General features: G+C 30.6%; 2 protein-coding genes across 2 annotated transcripts; both read right to left on the reverse strand.

Moving 5' to 3' along the window:
• Positions 1-235: 235 nt before the first annotated feature.
• LOC123214633 (plant UBX domain-containing protein 2) lies at positions 236-5317 on the reverse strand. The gene is made up of 3 exons (XM_044634538.1): positions 3999-5317; positions 1148-1426; positions 236-697 (listed from the first exon to the last, which is right to left on the reverse strand). Exons 1-3 carry the CDS (start codon positions 4971-4973, stop codon positions 473-475), a joined length of 1479 nt encoding a protein of 492 aa, XP_044490473.1. The 5' UTR covers positions 4974-5317; the 3' UTR covers positions 236-472.
• A 5902-nt stretch (positions 5318-11219) lies between these two features.
• LOC123212896 lies at positions 11220-11884 on the reverse strand. Its single transcript, XM_044632124.1, has one exon. The coding sequence runs from the start codon at positions 11814-11816 to the stop codon at positions 11424-11426; it is 393 nt and encodes a 130-aa protein (XP_044488059.1). The 5' UTR covers positions 11817-11884; the 3' UTR covers positions 11220-11423.
• Between the last annotated feature and the right edge of the window lie 3212 nt (positions 11885-15096).

Genomic DNA, 15096 nt, shown 5'->3' on the forward strand with positions numbered 1-15096 from the left:
TTAAACTCAAACGGTCTTTTTTTGTTTAAATTCAACTCAACTTAGGAAATTAAAATTTAGAAACAAATTTTCTTTTGAATCAAAGGTTGGTGAAATATGAGTACACTTGAAGATACTTAATGAATTTGATTTTGAAACCGAAGTTTCGTCCTTATATATTATATTCTTTGGAAATAAAGAAACAATTACCTACTTAATCTGTGGATATATCTGAAAAATGAACTTTGTGCTTTGCCATAAAGCAAATATCAAATTGATTTAATTGCAGACTTACAATTATTTCAAATCTGAGAATAGGAAAATCAATTTTTGGTCCTGTTGAGAGAACAGAGATAATACAATTCACAAAATGTTGATATTTACAGTCTAATTTCCATATCTACAGGGTCCAAAAGAGATCAAACATAAGCAAAATCAGGCCATGTACCCCGGTATGGGAATCGTGAAGAACAATACTGGAGTGCTTTCTGCATCATTCAAGGGGTTCAATAATTTCCAGGAGTTCATTACAGAGTCCTATGAAGACAACTGAATCTGTCTCGGTAGGTTTAAATTTGATCAGCGCTGAGGGTACCAAATCCTCTTCTTCTAATGTAGTAGGTTTCTGTCCTGCTGATGGAATCACTCGGCGTTTGATTAATACAGGATGTAGCAGCTCAAACTCTAAACTGGGTTCTTTCAATGCTGAGCTCACAAACTGGAAAAAAAACAAAAAAATAAGAGAATGATTTATCATTTTGAAGTCATAGACATGTGCATAAGTTTGTAATCTGTGTTCATAAATTTGAGCTACAGCTAAGATATACCATTAGAGATGAGAAAAGCAGAGACTTTCTTAGGAACTTCCAGAATGACACGAAGTGAAAATACATCTAGAATTAAATGTGCAGAATCCTATATTGTTTCCATCAATTATCAAAAAAGAGTTTTGTGTCTTTTGTGTTTTTCAAATATCTTCTAGATAGAGAACGAACACATCTTTTTGACTATTATTGAATCTAGTAGAGTAGAAAACATTTTTCGAATGCCGAAAAAGCCCCAGTCTGAAAAATTTATCCTAGTTTCATTTCAGAACACGAGACTTGGATAAATAAGTGTGCACTTGTAAACAACTGAAACACGATAACGGATAACTGTAAATACTAACCTCATAGAGGGCAGTTGTTTGCTCCCAAGGACCGAAAACACCTTGAAGCACCACTCCATCAGGAAACTGGACACGGATAATAGTTCTGCGATATTTCTTCTTGGCAGCTTTTGCCTGCTTTTCCCTATAAGACCTAGGAATCAATAGCTGTGATTCTTCAATCTTTTTCTTCCTTGTATTAGCTTCTCTCTTCAGTTCTGAAACTGATAGGTTGTAGAAGGAATCTGGCAGCTCGATTCTTGCTGCTACGCTCTCAGGTACGGAAAAGAAGACCCGGATCTAAGGTAACCATATAAATGATAAGGTCACATATTTCTACAACACACTGAAACAGGACATGTTGACATCACAATAAATGATGCAGGGTATGTTTACAGCACAATTTAGAAGGGATTTTATTAATTATCAAATACATAATTCTACACTCAGAGCAATAATATACGAAAAAATGTTAGATCACTTGTGTATCACAAAGCACATATCTCAGATGATATCACAGCCCTGCACATTGTTTTCAAAACTAATTTTGGATATAAATCAATAAGACAACGAACAGTTGACTCTACTAAGAAATAAGATATATTTTCGATGAAGGAAACCCTTCCAGACACTGCTTGAGCCAATGAAATGTATAGCCAATATCTAGGAAAATGACATTTTTGGATGTACATAGGAAGCAACTAGATAAATTCAAACAGAAATCAAATAATTGACTTTGATGTTAGACACCAAACAATTTGCCTCAACCACTTAATCATAGAAACAGCCATAAAAGTGCTTACCTTTCTAGCTTTTACAAGACAAGATTTCAGGCATTAAATACACCTAAAGCGTGAAAACTCCAGAAAATTCTCTAAATGTGGTTATAGGAAAACAGTATCCTACTTGTGCTATGATACTAGCATTAAACTTCAGTTTCAGGAAGAAGTAAAGCTCATCTCTTTGATGTAGCAAGAAATTATGCAGAGTTTTATGGTCAATAGTGGTGGAAAATCCTCAACTTATGATGCTTTCATCTGATTGGAACAGTATACAGGTATTTAAAGGGCTATAATACAGCAAGTTCTGTTCAGATTCTAGGCATCATAATCCCTCAAGCCCATATCCATGAAAAATCTACCAAAATGATCTCTTCAATACGTTTTTGAAAGAGTATATGGATAGATAAAGGCCGTTGGTACTCCTAGTTGTATTCACTTCCTAGTATAAGCCTTTGATTTCCTAATGTACAAGATAAACTTCAAACCAAGCACAACATGAAGATATTCCAACAATCACAAGTTTTATTATCTTATTTAGATTTTCTGAAATTATCAGAAATTGTCTTCAATTTCCCGGCATGGCTACATGATAAGATATGAGTTCTTTGGGTTAAAAATGTCAATGGAGTAAATTATGGTGTTTCCTTGTCCAAACTTCTTTACACAAATTGATGTGATCTCAATCACATTTGAAGGGGACAAGAGTTTGCAAGAAAAAAGATCGATATATTTCACTTTATTCAAGTTTCACTCAAACAAGGCAAGCAGACAAACTTTCAAATTTTTCAAAGCCAAACTAAATTGTGCCTAATTCGGTTTTTCTCTTTCCACTCAAAATAGTAATCATCTTTTTATCTTTGGGTCAAATTTTTTCAAAGTTCAACTGTTCAAGTAAATGTCTGATCACTGCCCTCCTACATTATTCCTAAAAAAGTGCGCAAAAACTTAGTTTTGAAGTCTAAGATGATGTAGGAGGATAGAGGTTGGACATTTACTTGGATAGTCAAAGTTCAATTGGATTTGACTGCAAAATAAAGGAGGATTTCTAATTCAAATAGAAAAAGAAGAAATCAAAATAGACACAAATTAAAATGGCATTAGTCTAACTTTCAAAATTCTCAAGAACTATCTCAGATGCTTCTGCAACAACCTGTTCTCTTATAAATTTAAAGGTTCAATTAAAGAATACAGTTTTACTGAAAATTTTATTATGCATGACTTTCAGTAAATGGTAGTTTACCATATAGTTTACAACATGTTAGTTGGCAATCATCATACTATGTGTGGCTTCTCATTAATGGTAGAAAAACTATTTATTTTCTAACAATTTTGTCTACCACTCATCACACTATGTGTGGCTTCCCTTTATTGGTAAAACAAACTCATGTATTATAGCATGTTAGTATGCCCTTCATCACAGTCACACTATGTGTAGCTCTTCTTAAATGATAGAAGACACAAGTTTTATAACATGTTGGCATATTTTTTTTAACTTTTGGGTCTTACGCTAAGATCTTGTCTTCTTAGAGGTCATGGGTTCAAAAAACATGATTCTGAAAATGGATTAATTTTATGTGTTTGCAGGGACAAATGCGGCGTATGGTCCATTTTTTTGCTTGAAAAGATTTGAACCAGCAAAACAAAAAAAAAAAGATAAACAAAAAATACCGCACCATGTTTGTTAGATTAACATCTGAAAGTCTGAATGAAACCAAAATGTAAAATATTGATTCGGTTCTTTTTCGTTTTATCAAATGTTTAAGAATTTTTTTAGTAAATTTTCACTTGGCAAGCTAAAGAACACAAAAATATGGGATAGCTTGTCATTTTAATTTGTCTTAAGATTTTTGTGTTACCGTGTTCAAAACCCCATATCTAAAGCAGTCAACAAAATATCAATAACCTGCAATGTTGACTGTTATGAAAATTCAACAACAAATCAGATTTTGTTCTCACGTTCCACATAACTATTACCATTTTCACAATGAATTTCCCTATCTAAAAACAAAACATATATTCACAGACACAGTTTGAAAGTTTAAGTTAATAACACCAACTTATTATCTGAAAGTACAGAACAAGCAACGTACCTGTCTATCAACCTTGATCTGTTCAGTGCCATCCTTGGTCTCATCCTTAGCTTCCACCTCCTTCAACTTCTCGACTTTGAGTGGTGCTTCAACCTTTTTTGGATCCAACAACAACTCTACAACTTTACTAATCAAACCAATCCTCTTTTCATTAGGGACCTCCATTACTGCCCACATTTCCCCTTCTTCTTCTTTCAATTCAAACCCAACAAACTCCAATAACTCAACTGCTCCTGCAACCTCGCCAACCGCCTCGCTGATCTTCGGATTACTCATCCGAATTCTCCTGAATTTCGCATTCTCTGGTTCCTTCACCACATTCCCCAACAACTTACAAACCACTTCAACAGACCCTTCCTTTGGCTTCCCGGACAAAAACACACCAACAATAATCTCCAATTGACTCCTAGACTCATTCAAAACATCATCAACACCACAATTATTATTTTTTTCACCTATTGAACTGCTGTTATTCTCATTATTTGTATGAAGATTACTATTATTCACACAGCTCTCAACGTGTAAAGAAACATCTTCTTCAGTCCTAAAAGCCTGCCCACAAATCGGGCATTCAAACAAATTTAAAGAATACCCATGTTGCGATCTCTTCCCAGAAGTGATCAATGAACCATACGGGTCAAACCCAGTGGAGGGTTTCCGACCCTGCTCCGGATTATTCACAAAACCGTACTTATTACTCTCCTCAGAAACGACCGATTTCTGAGAAACAGAAGAGGAAGGGTTTGGCTGAGGCTTCGGTTTTGGTTTTGGTTGTGTGTTTGGAGTGGGATTGGGATTGGTGTTGAGATAGTGTGGATTGGGTCGAGCTGAATTCGAGTAAACGGGTCCTCCAGAAGAAGAAGAACCAGAACCCAGAACTCGACCTTGGCCCTTGAATTTACCTGATGAAGAAGAAGATAACTGATTGTTGACTTTCTTCATGAAGCCCTTCATCTTATCTTTCATGTCATCCATTGTTATTTTCTCAAAAGAATTATAGAATCACAAAATGAAAAGAACTGAAAAAATCGAAATTGAAACAAAATTGAAAATAAATTCAAGAGAAAAAAGAAGGGGGTGGGTCTTGGAGGAGTTCACCTCGTATAATCAGAAGAAAAGTGTCAGCATGTAACAGAAGAAGACACGGAAAAAAAAAAAAAAAGGAACGGGCGGTGATAGAATTAAACTTGTAAGAAGGTTTTCGTTTCTGACTTGGAATAAACAGAGTTAAGCCTCGTGGGATTGCGTAAGGAGTCCAATCAGATTATGCCATCTCAGGTTTTCCTTCTGAAACGGGCAAATTGCTTTGGCACGAAGGGTTTGAAAAATCCTCCTAAATCAGAAACCTAGCCAAAACCCTAAATTTGTGATTGGACAGAAAAAGCCCAATTTGATTCCGACTGACTGTTAATCAATTTCAATTGTTCAAGCTAAGCTCAAATCCAATTCAGATCTTACCAAACCCAATCTCCACAAATTTGTTTGTTTTTAATTAAAAAATGATAATTGATACAATCACAGTTTTATTTGAGGCCAAACGACTATTTTCCATCCAAATTTTAATCTCAAGACAAATACTCATTTATAAAATTTGAAAAATTTAAAATTTTACCTATAAATCAATTGTTATTAGAATTTTTTGTTAAAAGTATGAGTAAAATCTTTATTTTACTAATAATTTAAAAATTTTAAAAATTTATTATATTTTTTCTTTTAAATTTTAAAAACTACCAACTTCAATTTTGTTTAAAGTTTTATAACTTTGGAAAGTTATATTTTTTTCCCAAACTTAAGGTTTTTTTCTTCACCCCTTTGGCCACCATCTCTGATGTTGATGACCTTTCATCTCCACTTTAAGTTGTTGTTGGCTCTGTCTATTCACCTCTCTGGTAGAGCTACTCCTCAACAGTGCCAGATTTCATCAAATCCGAACGAATTGTCGTCTTCCTCAAGATGAATCATCTTCGTCCTTCAAACGATTCATCTGGACACATTTAGATTTGATAAAATCCGACACCATCGAGGAGTGTATCCAAACAAAGAAGTGAAGAGACGAAGCTAACAATGGTTGAGGATGAAGAGGAGAGCTCATCGACATCAAAGGGGTGAAGAGAAAAATTGCAGTTTTTAGGGTGGGAGAGAGAATGTAACTTTTCAAAGTTAAAAAATTTTATCGAGTGATGAAGTTGTTAGGTTTCAAAACTTACAGAGAAAAATTTAATAATTTTTTTAATATTATTAATAAAATAATAATTTATCTCTATATTTAACAAAATATTCTAATGATAGTTGACTTACAGATAGAATTTTTCCCACCTATACCTTTATAAGCAAACTTACAATAATTTTATTTGTTTAAGGAAATTTTATTTTATTTTTAATAATATTTCTCTCAATTAATTATATCACTTTCTCGACTAATTAAATCAGAATATTTTTCTTAACAATCTATAAACATTTTATGTTTTTTAGATTATAATTCGAAGATTTGAAAATTTATTCGAAAGGATCAATTTTTGTTTTAATACAAATCGAAACGAAAAAATTAATATAAATACAAAAAAAGATATGTATGGGTGCATGAAGGTACACTCAAGTGCGTATAAGTACATAAAGATGCGTACACCCACACACACTTATTATATAATATATATATATATATATATATATATATATATATTATATAATATATATATATATATATATATTATTTACATATATATTATATAAAAAAAATATAATATAATATATATAATAGGTGCAAAAGGGTATGCACACTTTTTCGCACCCTTATTTGTTATATATATATAAAATAAGTGCATGTGGGTGTGTGCACCCTTGTACACATCAATGTGTATCTTTATGTATTTATATGTATTTTTATTAATTTTTTCATTTTGATATGCATTATAATAAAAATTAATTATTTTAAATAAGTTTTTAAATCTTTAAATTATAACTTAATAAAGGTAGAATGCTCATAGATTATCAGAAAAAAATATTTTGATGTAATTGATCAAGAGAGTGAGGTAATTTGTCGAAAAGGATTATTATTAAAAATAAAATTACTATAAATTTATCTAAAAAATTTAATCGAAAAAATTTGTACCTATTATTTAGCCCTATTTTAATTAATATCCTCCTGCAAAACTTGGTTCATATTTATAAATTACACATCACTGCAAGGAAAAGACTTGGGGTCTGTCGGGCACTCTGGCTTCAACCAGAAAATGCCTGCTAAGAAGATGTGGAGCCACGTTGCCAGAGTGACCTGGTCCAATACTTCATCAGCAAGGAAAGAAGAAACATGAAAATGATGGGAAGACTTCAAGAAGGTAAATAAAAGTAATCTAGTCAGCATTTTTATTTAATGCAGTAACAAGCTTTGCTTAAGAGTTAAGATCAATTCCAATGGACCCCAGTATTAAGTTCAACCAAACATCCAACATACCATCAAAGTGTCTACCACATGAGCTAGGAACTATTATATTCTTCTTACTTGGGGCATTTAATTGTCCTATACATTTGCATCAATGATAAGAAGATTGTCATTCTTGTATGGTGATGACCCAAATTATGTAAAATGATATCCAAATTCCATAATAGATTATCTAAATTCAGAAGATACAAATTCAAAAAGTAAATTATTCAAAAAGATTCATAACGATAATAGAGAGATTACCCCTTATAGCCCAAATTAATCTCTTATAGGGTATAGGGGCAAAGCCCAGATTTTGTTTGGTGTCGTCGACGTATCCAAATTTAATAAAATCTAACACTATTGAAGAGTCGATCCGACCAAAGAGGTGAAGAGATAGAGTCGACAACGATTTAAGGTGGAGAGGTGAGATCGTCGATACTAGAAAGGTGAAGAGAAAAATCCTAAGGTTAGGGAAAAAATGTGATTTTTCAAAGTTAGAAAACTTTATACAGAAGTCAAATTCTTAGTTTTTAAAACTTTTGGTATATATTTTTTAATGTTATTAGTAAAATAATAATTTTACCGTTACATCTAATAGAAAATTCTAATGACAGTTTGCTATGAGTGAAATTTCGGACTTTTCAAACCCCGTTGATGGGATTTTGGGAACACATTAAAACTTGGGTGGGAATAAGTCCTTTGGCCTTTTATTTTACAATAAAACTATATGTGCAATTTTATATACAAACAACAATATGTTATTGATTGTTTGTATATAAAGTTGTGCACATAGCTTTACACTTTATTTTATTAAGTTGAAATCAATTAAGCAAAAATAATTGAAAGTAATACTATGAATACCTATTTTGAATATACAAATATATACACATTTATGTGTGATATTATGTGATTAAATATTACTTTATCCTTGATTTAAAATTACTCAATCATATGATAATATATATCAAATATATACTTATTTATATGCTTAAAATAGATATATAAAGTTTTATTGAATAATTAATTAGAGAAAATTCTATTATATTGTTTTATCATTTTTAAATCTTGATATAATCACAAGCAAACGCTAATTTAACTCAAAAGGTAAAGGATTATGCCCGACCCAAGTTTTAGCTTAATCTCAAAAAGACACCAACAATAGTTTATAAGCTCAAACACTCATCTATAGACTAACTTTTGTTAGAATTTTCTATTAGAGATAAGGACAAAATCGTTATTTTACACAAAACCTTAAACTCTAAAAAACTATATCATTTTAGATCTATAGTTTGAAGAACTAACAATTTCCTCCCTAGAATGAAGTTTTAAAAACTTAACATTTCCCCCCAAGGGTTTGAAAATCTTTTTCAACAAACAAATCCGACAAATTGTCGATGGCTAGAACAACATAAGGATGATGTTTGGTGGACGATGCATCGTCCATTGCCCAGACTCCTAGACCGATGATGCTTTTGAATGACGAAACATCGTTGATCTGGATGACGCGATGACACTTCATTGAAAAGTGTCGTCTTTCAACTTCTAGACGATGGATAATGCTTCGTCTTCCAAATGCTATTCTCTTATCATTTTGACAATTGACAACTTGTCAAATTTGTTGGTTGGAAAATATTTTCAAACCCTTGGGGGAAAAATGACAAGTTTTTAAAACCTAATTTTAAAAGAAAAATGTCAATTTTTCAAACTATAAAGGTAAAATGATATAGTGTTTTTAAGTTTTAAAGTTTTATGGTTTGCCTCTAATAAAAAACCTATAAATAGATATTTAGAGTTTAAAACTGTCACAAATATCTTTTAAAAAATGAGCTAAAACTTGGATAGAAAATTGCCCATTACCCTAACTCAAATCTTGTTGAACATACCCCTTTTTACTTTATTTTTTATTTCAATTAAATCCTTCTGGCACTCTGGCATAGCTTGGTTCATATTTATAAATTACGCATCACTGAAAGGAAAAGGTCTGTCTGGCACTCTGGCTTCAACCAGAAAATGCCTGCTAAGAAGATGTGGCGCCACGTTGCCAGAGTGACCAGGTCCAATACTTCATCGGCAAGGAAAGAATAAACAGGAAAGTGATGGGAAGACTTCAAGAAGCTGAATAAAAGTAATCTAGTCAGCCTTTTTATTTAATGCAGTAACAAGCTTTGCTTACGAGTTAAGATTAATTCCAAAGGACCCCCTGATTAAGTTCAACCAAACATCCAACATAACATCAAAGTGTCTACCACAATGATCTATGAACTATTATATTCTTCTTACTTGGGGCATTTAATTGTCCTATACATTTGCTTCAATGATAAGAAGATTGTCATTCTTGCATAGTGATAACCCAAATTCTGTAAAATGATTCCCGAATTCCATAATAGATTATCTGAATTCAGAAAATACAAATTCAAAAAGTAAATTATTCAAAAAGATTTGTAGGGTAACAGAGAGATTAGGCCTTGTAGCCCAAACTAATCTCTTATGGGCCATGGGGGCCAAGCCCCTAATGTACGATTTTTTCTGAATAAACTTGCAAAAATGCAGTCATTAAACCCAGTCTACTTGTTAGTCTTATGGTTGAATCAAAACATGTACAACTTGTCGTGAAAATGCAACCAACAAATACACAGGTCAAAGCATCTGTCAACTAGGATTTGTTAAAAAAAAGTATCAAGAATAGAGATAAGTAAGATTACGAGCTCAATCAGATGGAAAAATAAAAAAAATAATGTCTTCTTTATCTTGTAATCTGCCTATAGTTTTTCCTGTATTGGGTTTTCCACATAAATATTGTGTTCTTGTGTTTAAGTATTCGTGCAATTTTTCAATTTGTTTTCTTTGGGTTTCATAGCAGTCTCGAAACATCCATATTGCATTTAACAACTTACCAGAGACAAAAAAACAAAGAACTCCCTATTGAAAGTAGATAAAGGAGCTCATATGTGTTGAGATTCTCAGCTATGATATGGGAGTGTGGGAGACTTCTATTACAAAGCAGACACAATGAATCAATCTAATGATCAATTGGGAAGTTTGGAAAACACTTGAAGAGAATATAAAAGAAACCCTATTACAGTGAATTTGTAAAAAAAAACAAGCTAGCTTAACACCATAAACCAGACTACCCTGAACAATTTAGCTAACCTGATATCAAACAACCCAATTCAGATACCTAAGATTAAGAGCTCAATCAGATGGAAAAAAAAAATAATGTCTTCTTTATCTTGTAATCTGCCTATAGTTTTTCCTGTATTGGGTTTTCCATATAAATATTGTGTTCTTGTGTTTAAGTATTTGCACAATTTTTCAATTTGTTTTCTTTGAGTTTCATAGCAGTTTCGAAACATCCATATTGTATTTAACAACTTACCAGAGACAAAAAAACAAAGAACGCCCTATTGAAAGTAGATAAAGGAGCTCATATGTGTTGAGATTCTCAGCTATGATATGGGAGTGTAGGAGACTTCTATTACAAAGCAAACACAATGAATCGATCTAATGATCAATTGGGAAGTTTGGAAAACACTTGAAGAGAATATCAAAGAAACCCTATTACCATGAATTTGTCAAAAAAAAACCAAGCTAGCTTAACATCACAAACCAGACTACCCTGAACAATTTGGCTAAACCTGATATCAAACAGCCCGATTCAGCTAAACCTACTATAGTTCTCACTGTATAGTTCGCTATCCCACTATCACAAAACTATTGCTCGATACAAGTTATAGATATGGCAATGTTTAGCATTCAAAATTCCACTATATAATACATAACAAACAGCAAGAAGAAAAGACTAAAAAAATTGCACGGGTCTACTTCTTTAGTTACGAAATAAAACAAGCGACAAGCTCAGAAACAAGTTGTAGAAACAAAGATGTCACACAGAAAATCAAAGAAATAAAACCGCATTCATTAAATAAAAGTAAATTGGGTGAACGTATCAGAAACCCTCAACATAATTTTCAAGCAAAGATTAAAAATCAACCTCAATTGACCGATCAATCCTTATTCTTGAGCCTCTCAATCCTCTGATTCAACTGCTCGATCTTCACCACGAGATGAGTGACCGAATACAACAGCCAATAGAACACCAAAGCGGAGGCGATCAAGAGCGCGTTGCGCTGACTCTTCATGATCGACTTCTGGTGACGCAAGTGCTCCGTCGGAGTACACGATTCCCCCTCGCATTTCGGGCGCGTCTCGTACTTCCAATAGATATCCATCAGCAGAAACAGACAGAACGGGACAACCGATAGGAACGGCTTGAGGAGATTACGTGTCACCACGACGAGGCCCCTGCGTAGGCTGTCGAGGCCGGGGATGGTGAGGAGGAGCACCATGATCGCTTCTGCCGCCGCGGCGTAGCCGAGCACAACCCATTCGAGAGCCATGGAGAAAACGTAGATCTGCTAAACGGTGCGTTTCTTCGTCGGTAAGGGAAGAATTTTCAGAAAATGAGTACGAGATTTTAGCGTTTATATCGTCAAGGGAAAGAGCTGTGACACGCGGCGTAATGTAAGCCGTGTGGAGAACGCCGAATGTGACAGGTGGAAGTTTAAGAAACAACTGGGGCTGAAAATTAAAATTAAAATTAAAAAAAAAAAAAGATGGCATGATTTAAGTGTTATTAAATTAAGGCCAAAAAACTTATTCCCACCCAAGCTTTAGTTATTCTCCAACTCAACTGTAAAGTTTCAAAACCTAAAAGTTCACCCATGTGTTAACTTTTATTGGACAAATGTATTATTTTACTTTTTATATTAAAAAATATATAATTTTATCTCTTTTTTCTCCTAGATTTTAAAAATTGACATTTCCCCCATTCTTAACTTTAAAAAATAACTCTCTCTCTTCCTTTTTTCCCAAAATCTCTAAAGTGTTTTTCCCTCTTCAACAAAGACAATAGTTGTCACCATCTCCACGTTTTTTAAAGCTTTGATTGTCTCTGTCATCGATAAAAAATGTTAAAGGAAGCAAAAAACACATTATTTTCTATCAATAAAGATAAGATAAAGTTGTCTCGACTCTTCGTCAAGGAAGAGACAAAGACAAAAGATGAAGAAGAATCTTTAAAACAATTTAAAATAAGACAAATTTCAAACAGTTTGATATAATTATTCAATAACACTGTAAAAGAATAATTTTCGAAGAATTCTTACTAATGAGATAAGTTTTGATGAAACATCAATTTCAAAATTAACGAATTAAAACCTCAATTCTAATTCTAAATTTGAATTGCATCGGATGGGATCAACCCCTAACAAAAATCAAACTAAAATTTCATTAATTAAATTAAACTAATTAATATTTAAATTGAACTTTTGGGTTTATTTATTACACGTTTATTACTTGTTTGATCTCATATATAGTTTTCAAATGTTAAATATTCCGCCATCATTTTGATTACATTTTGGTTATTAAGAAAAATAATTTTTTCACATTTTTTAATTAAAAACTAATAATTTTTATAAAATTTTATACTTCTAAAAGATCTATAGGCCATTTTCAATATTGATTTTGTCAATTAAAGTCCCACACTTGTGTTCCATCATTTGTTAAAAAAAATAATAATAATATTAGTTAACTTCAATTTATAGTGAATAATATTATATATATTTATTTTTTATATATAATTTAAAATATACATATAATATATTATCATATAATTAAATATTATTTAATTTTTAATTTAAAATTATTTAATTATATAATAATACATAATTTTTTATTTAAATTATATATAAAATAAAATATAAACTTATAATTTTATTGATTTTAGAATGGCGATTTGTGATTGTTATAACGCTAAATAACTATTTTCCAGCCAAAAGTTCGATTATCTTTAAAGTTTTAAAAAACTAAATTCTTATTCATCATCTAATTTTGTTAATAAAATACAAAAAATATATTATATATATATATATATGTATAAATAATAATATATTATCATATGATTTTAAATAAAAGATAAATTAATAGAGCATAAATTTATGTTTATTATTTGTGCATATAATACGACTAAATAAATAAGAAGAAAAGGCAAAAATAGAAAGAGTAAGAGAAAATTAAAAAAAATTATACAAAATAATTTGTATGCCCTTTCACTTAATAATGTTCTCTCGTAAAGTGAATGATAGGTAAGAATTTACCCTTTTAAAATATAAAAGATAGAAATTTGTCTTTTTTTTATTTTTTTGCCTTGTTTTAATAAAAGCCTTTATGATATCAATAAAATACGGGTAATTTGTCAATAATCAATGAAACTACCAATAGAAGTTTAGTTTATTAACACGACTCTTCTTGTTGTTTTTGAATAAAAAAACTTCAACCCATACATTGATTCGATTTACGTATAGATTATATATCTAATTGTTGTATATTGTTTACATAGTTAATAGTTTTCTTAATACAAACTTTCATGTGTTTTGTCAAGAAAAGTCTAGTCTGACAACTATTATCATGTATAGGGCATACCAAGAGAATAAATATCCTTAGCAATTATTTATTTGAAAAATATATGTATTTTTGTTAAACAATAAAACTATATACATATATTTTTTTATATATAATTAGATACACAGATAACATGTTATAATGTGATTGATTAATTTTGAATTAAGAATAAAATAATATATAATTATATGATGATATATAATCTATGTACTCAATTATATATTTAAAAGTATGTATATATAATATTACTCTTTTTTAAAAATTTATTTTTTGAGGTTTAGAAAGAAAAAGTAATGTTATGTGTATCTAAATTTAAGTACACAAATTATTATGTATATGATGTATTATTATGTGATTAAGTATTATTTTATTTTTAATTTAAAATAATTTAATTATTTGATAATATATATTAAATATATATATATATATATATATATTTATATACTAAAAATAAATATATACATATAATTTTATCGAGAGAGAAAATTGTTGTAGTTTGGGCAACACTACTCCTGACTTGAGCCCAATTGAGTTCTGTATATTGGTTGGGCAAATATAAGTTTTGCCAATTTATTTTTCTATATTTCGAGGATTGGGCTTTTCGTAAAAGTGAGGCTTTGACTTTGTCATTGAAGTGGGCTAATTGCTTCCTTGTTGCCCCAATTGGGCTGTGGAGTTCAAGAACAATGAGATGCATGAAGTTTCAATGACTCATAATTTATATTAACGGGCATTTATTAAAGGTGAATTTAAATTGAATCAAATTTAAATAAAAAATAATTAAAATATTAGTTTAATATTAAGTTTGGCTAAGGGTGTATATGGTTCAGTTTGAGAGATTTTTTAAATTAAATTAAAAAAACCGTTTGAAAAATTTTCAAATAAAACTAAATTATTTTAGTTTTTAACCAAACTGAAAAAATATAATTTAGTCTGGTTTAAATCATAGTTTAAACAAATTAAAATTATTCACTTATAAATATATATTATTTAATAAAATTAATAAAATTATAGTTTTTTAGAATATAATATAAATATGTAAAATAAATAAATAAATAAATACATACACACATAAATGAAATAATATAATATAATATGGTTCAGTTTGGTTTGAAAATCGTTCAAATTGTAACCCAAACTGGAAAAAACAATTTGAAAAATTTTTAAACCAAATCAAACTATTATATAAACTAAATCAAATAATAATTTTTTAAGTAG

The sequence above is a fragment of the Mangifera indica genome, chromosome 4, assembly GCF_011075055.1.
Source record: "Mangifera indica cultivar Alphonso chromosome 4, CATAS_Mindica_2.1, whole genome shotgun sequence".
Lineage (NCBI taxonomy): Eukaryota > Viridiplantae > Streptophyta > Magnoliopsida > Sapindales > Anacardiaceae > Mangifera > Mangifera indica.

What these genes read in the sequence shown, in the direction of transcription:
- LOC123214633 (XM_044634538.1), bottom strand. Translation starts at nt 4,973, where the DNA reads ATGGATGACATGAAAGATAAGATGAAGGGCTTCATGAAGAAAGTCAAC. An exon ending in AGATCAAGGTTGATAGACAG is followed by an intron (nt 1,427 to 3,998) that starts GTACGTTGCTTG and finishes TGGTTACCTTAG; the next exon opens with ATCCGGGTCTTCTTTTCCGT. An exon ending in AAACAACTGCCCTCTATGAG is followed by an intron (nt 698 to 1,147) that starts GTTAGTATTTAC and finishes TTTTTTTTCCAG; the next exon opens with TTTGTGAGCTCAGCATTGAA.
- LOC123212896 (XM_044632124.1), bottom strand. Translation starts at nt 11,816, where the DNA reads ATGGCTCTCGAATGGGTTGTGCTCGGCTACGCCGCGGCGGCAGAAGCG.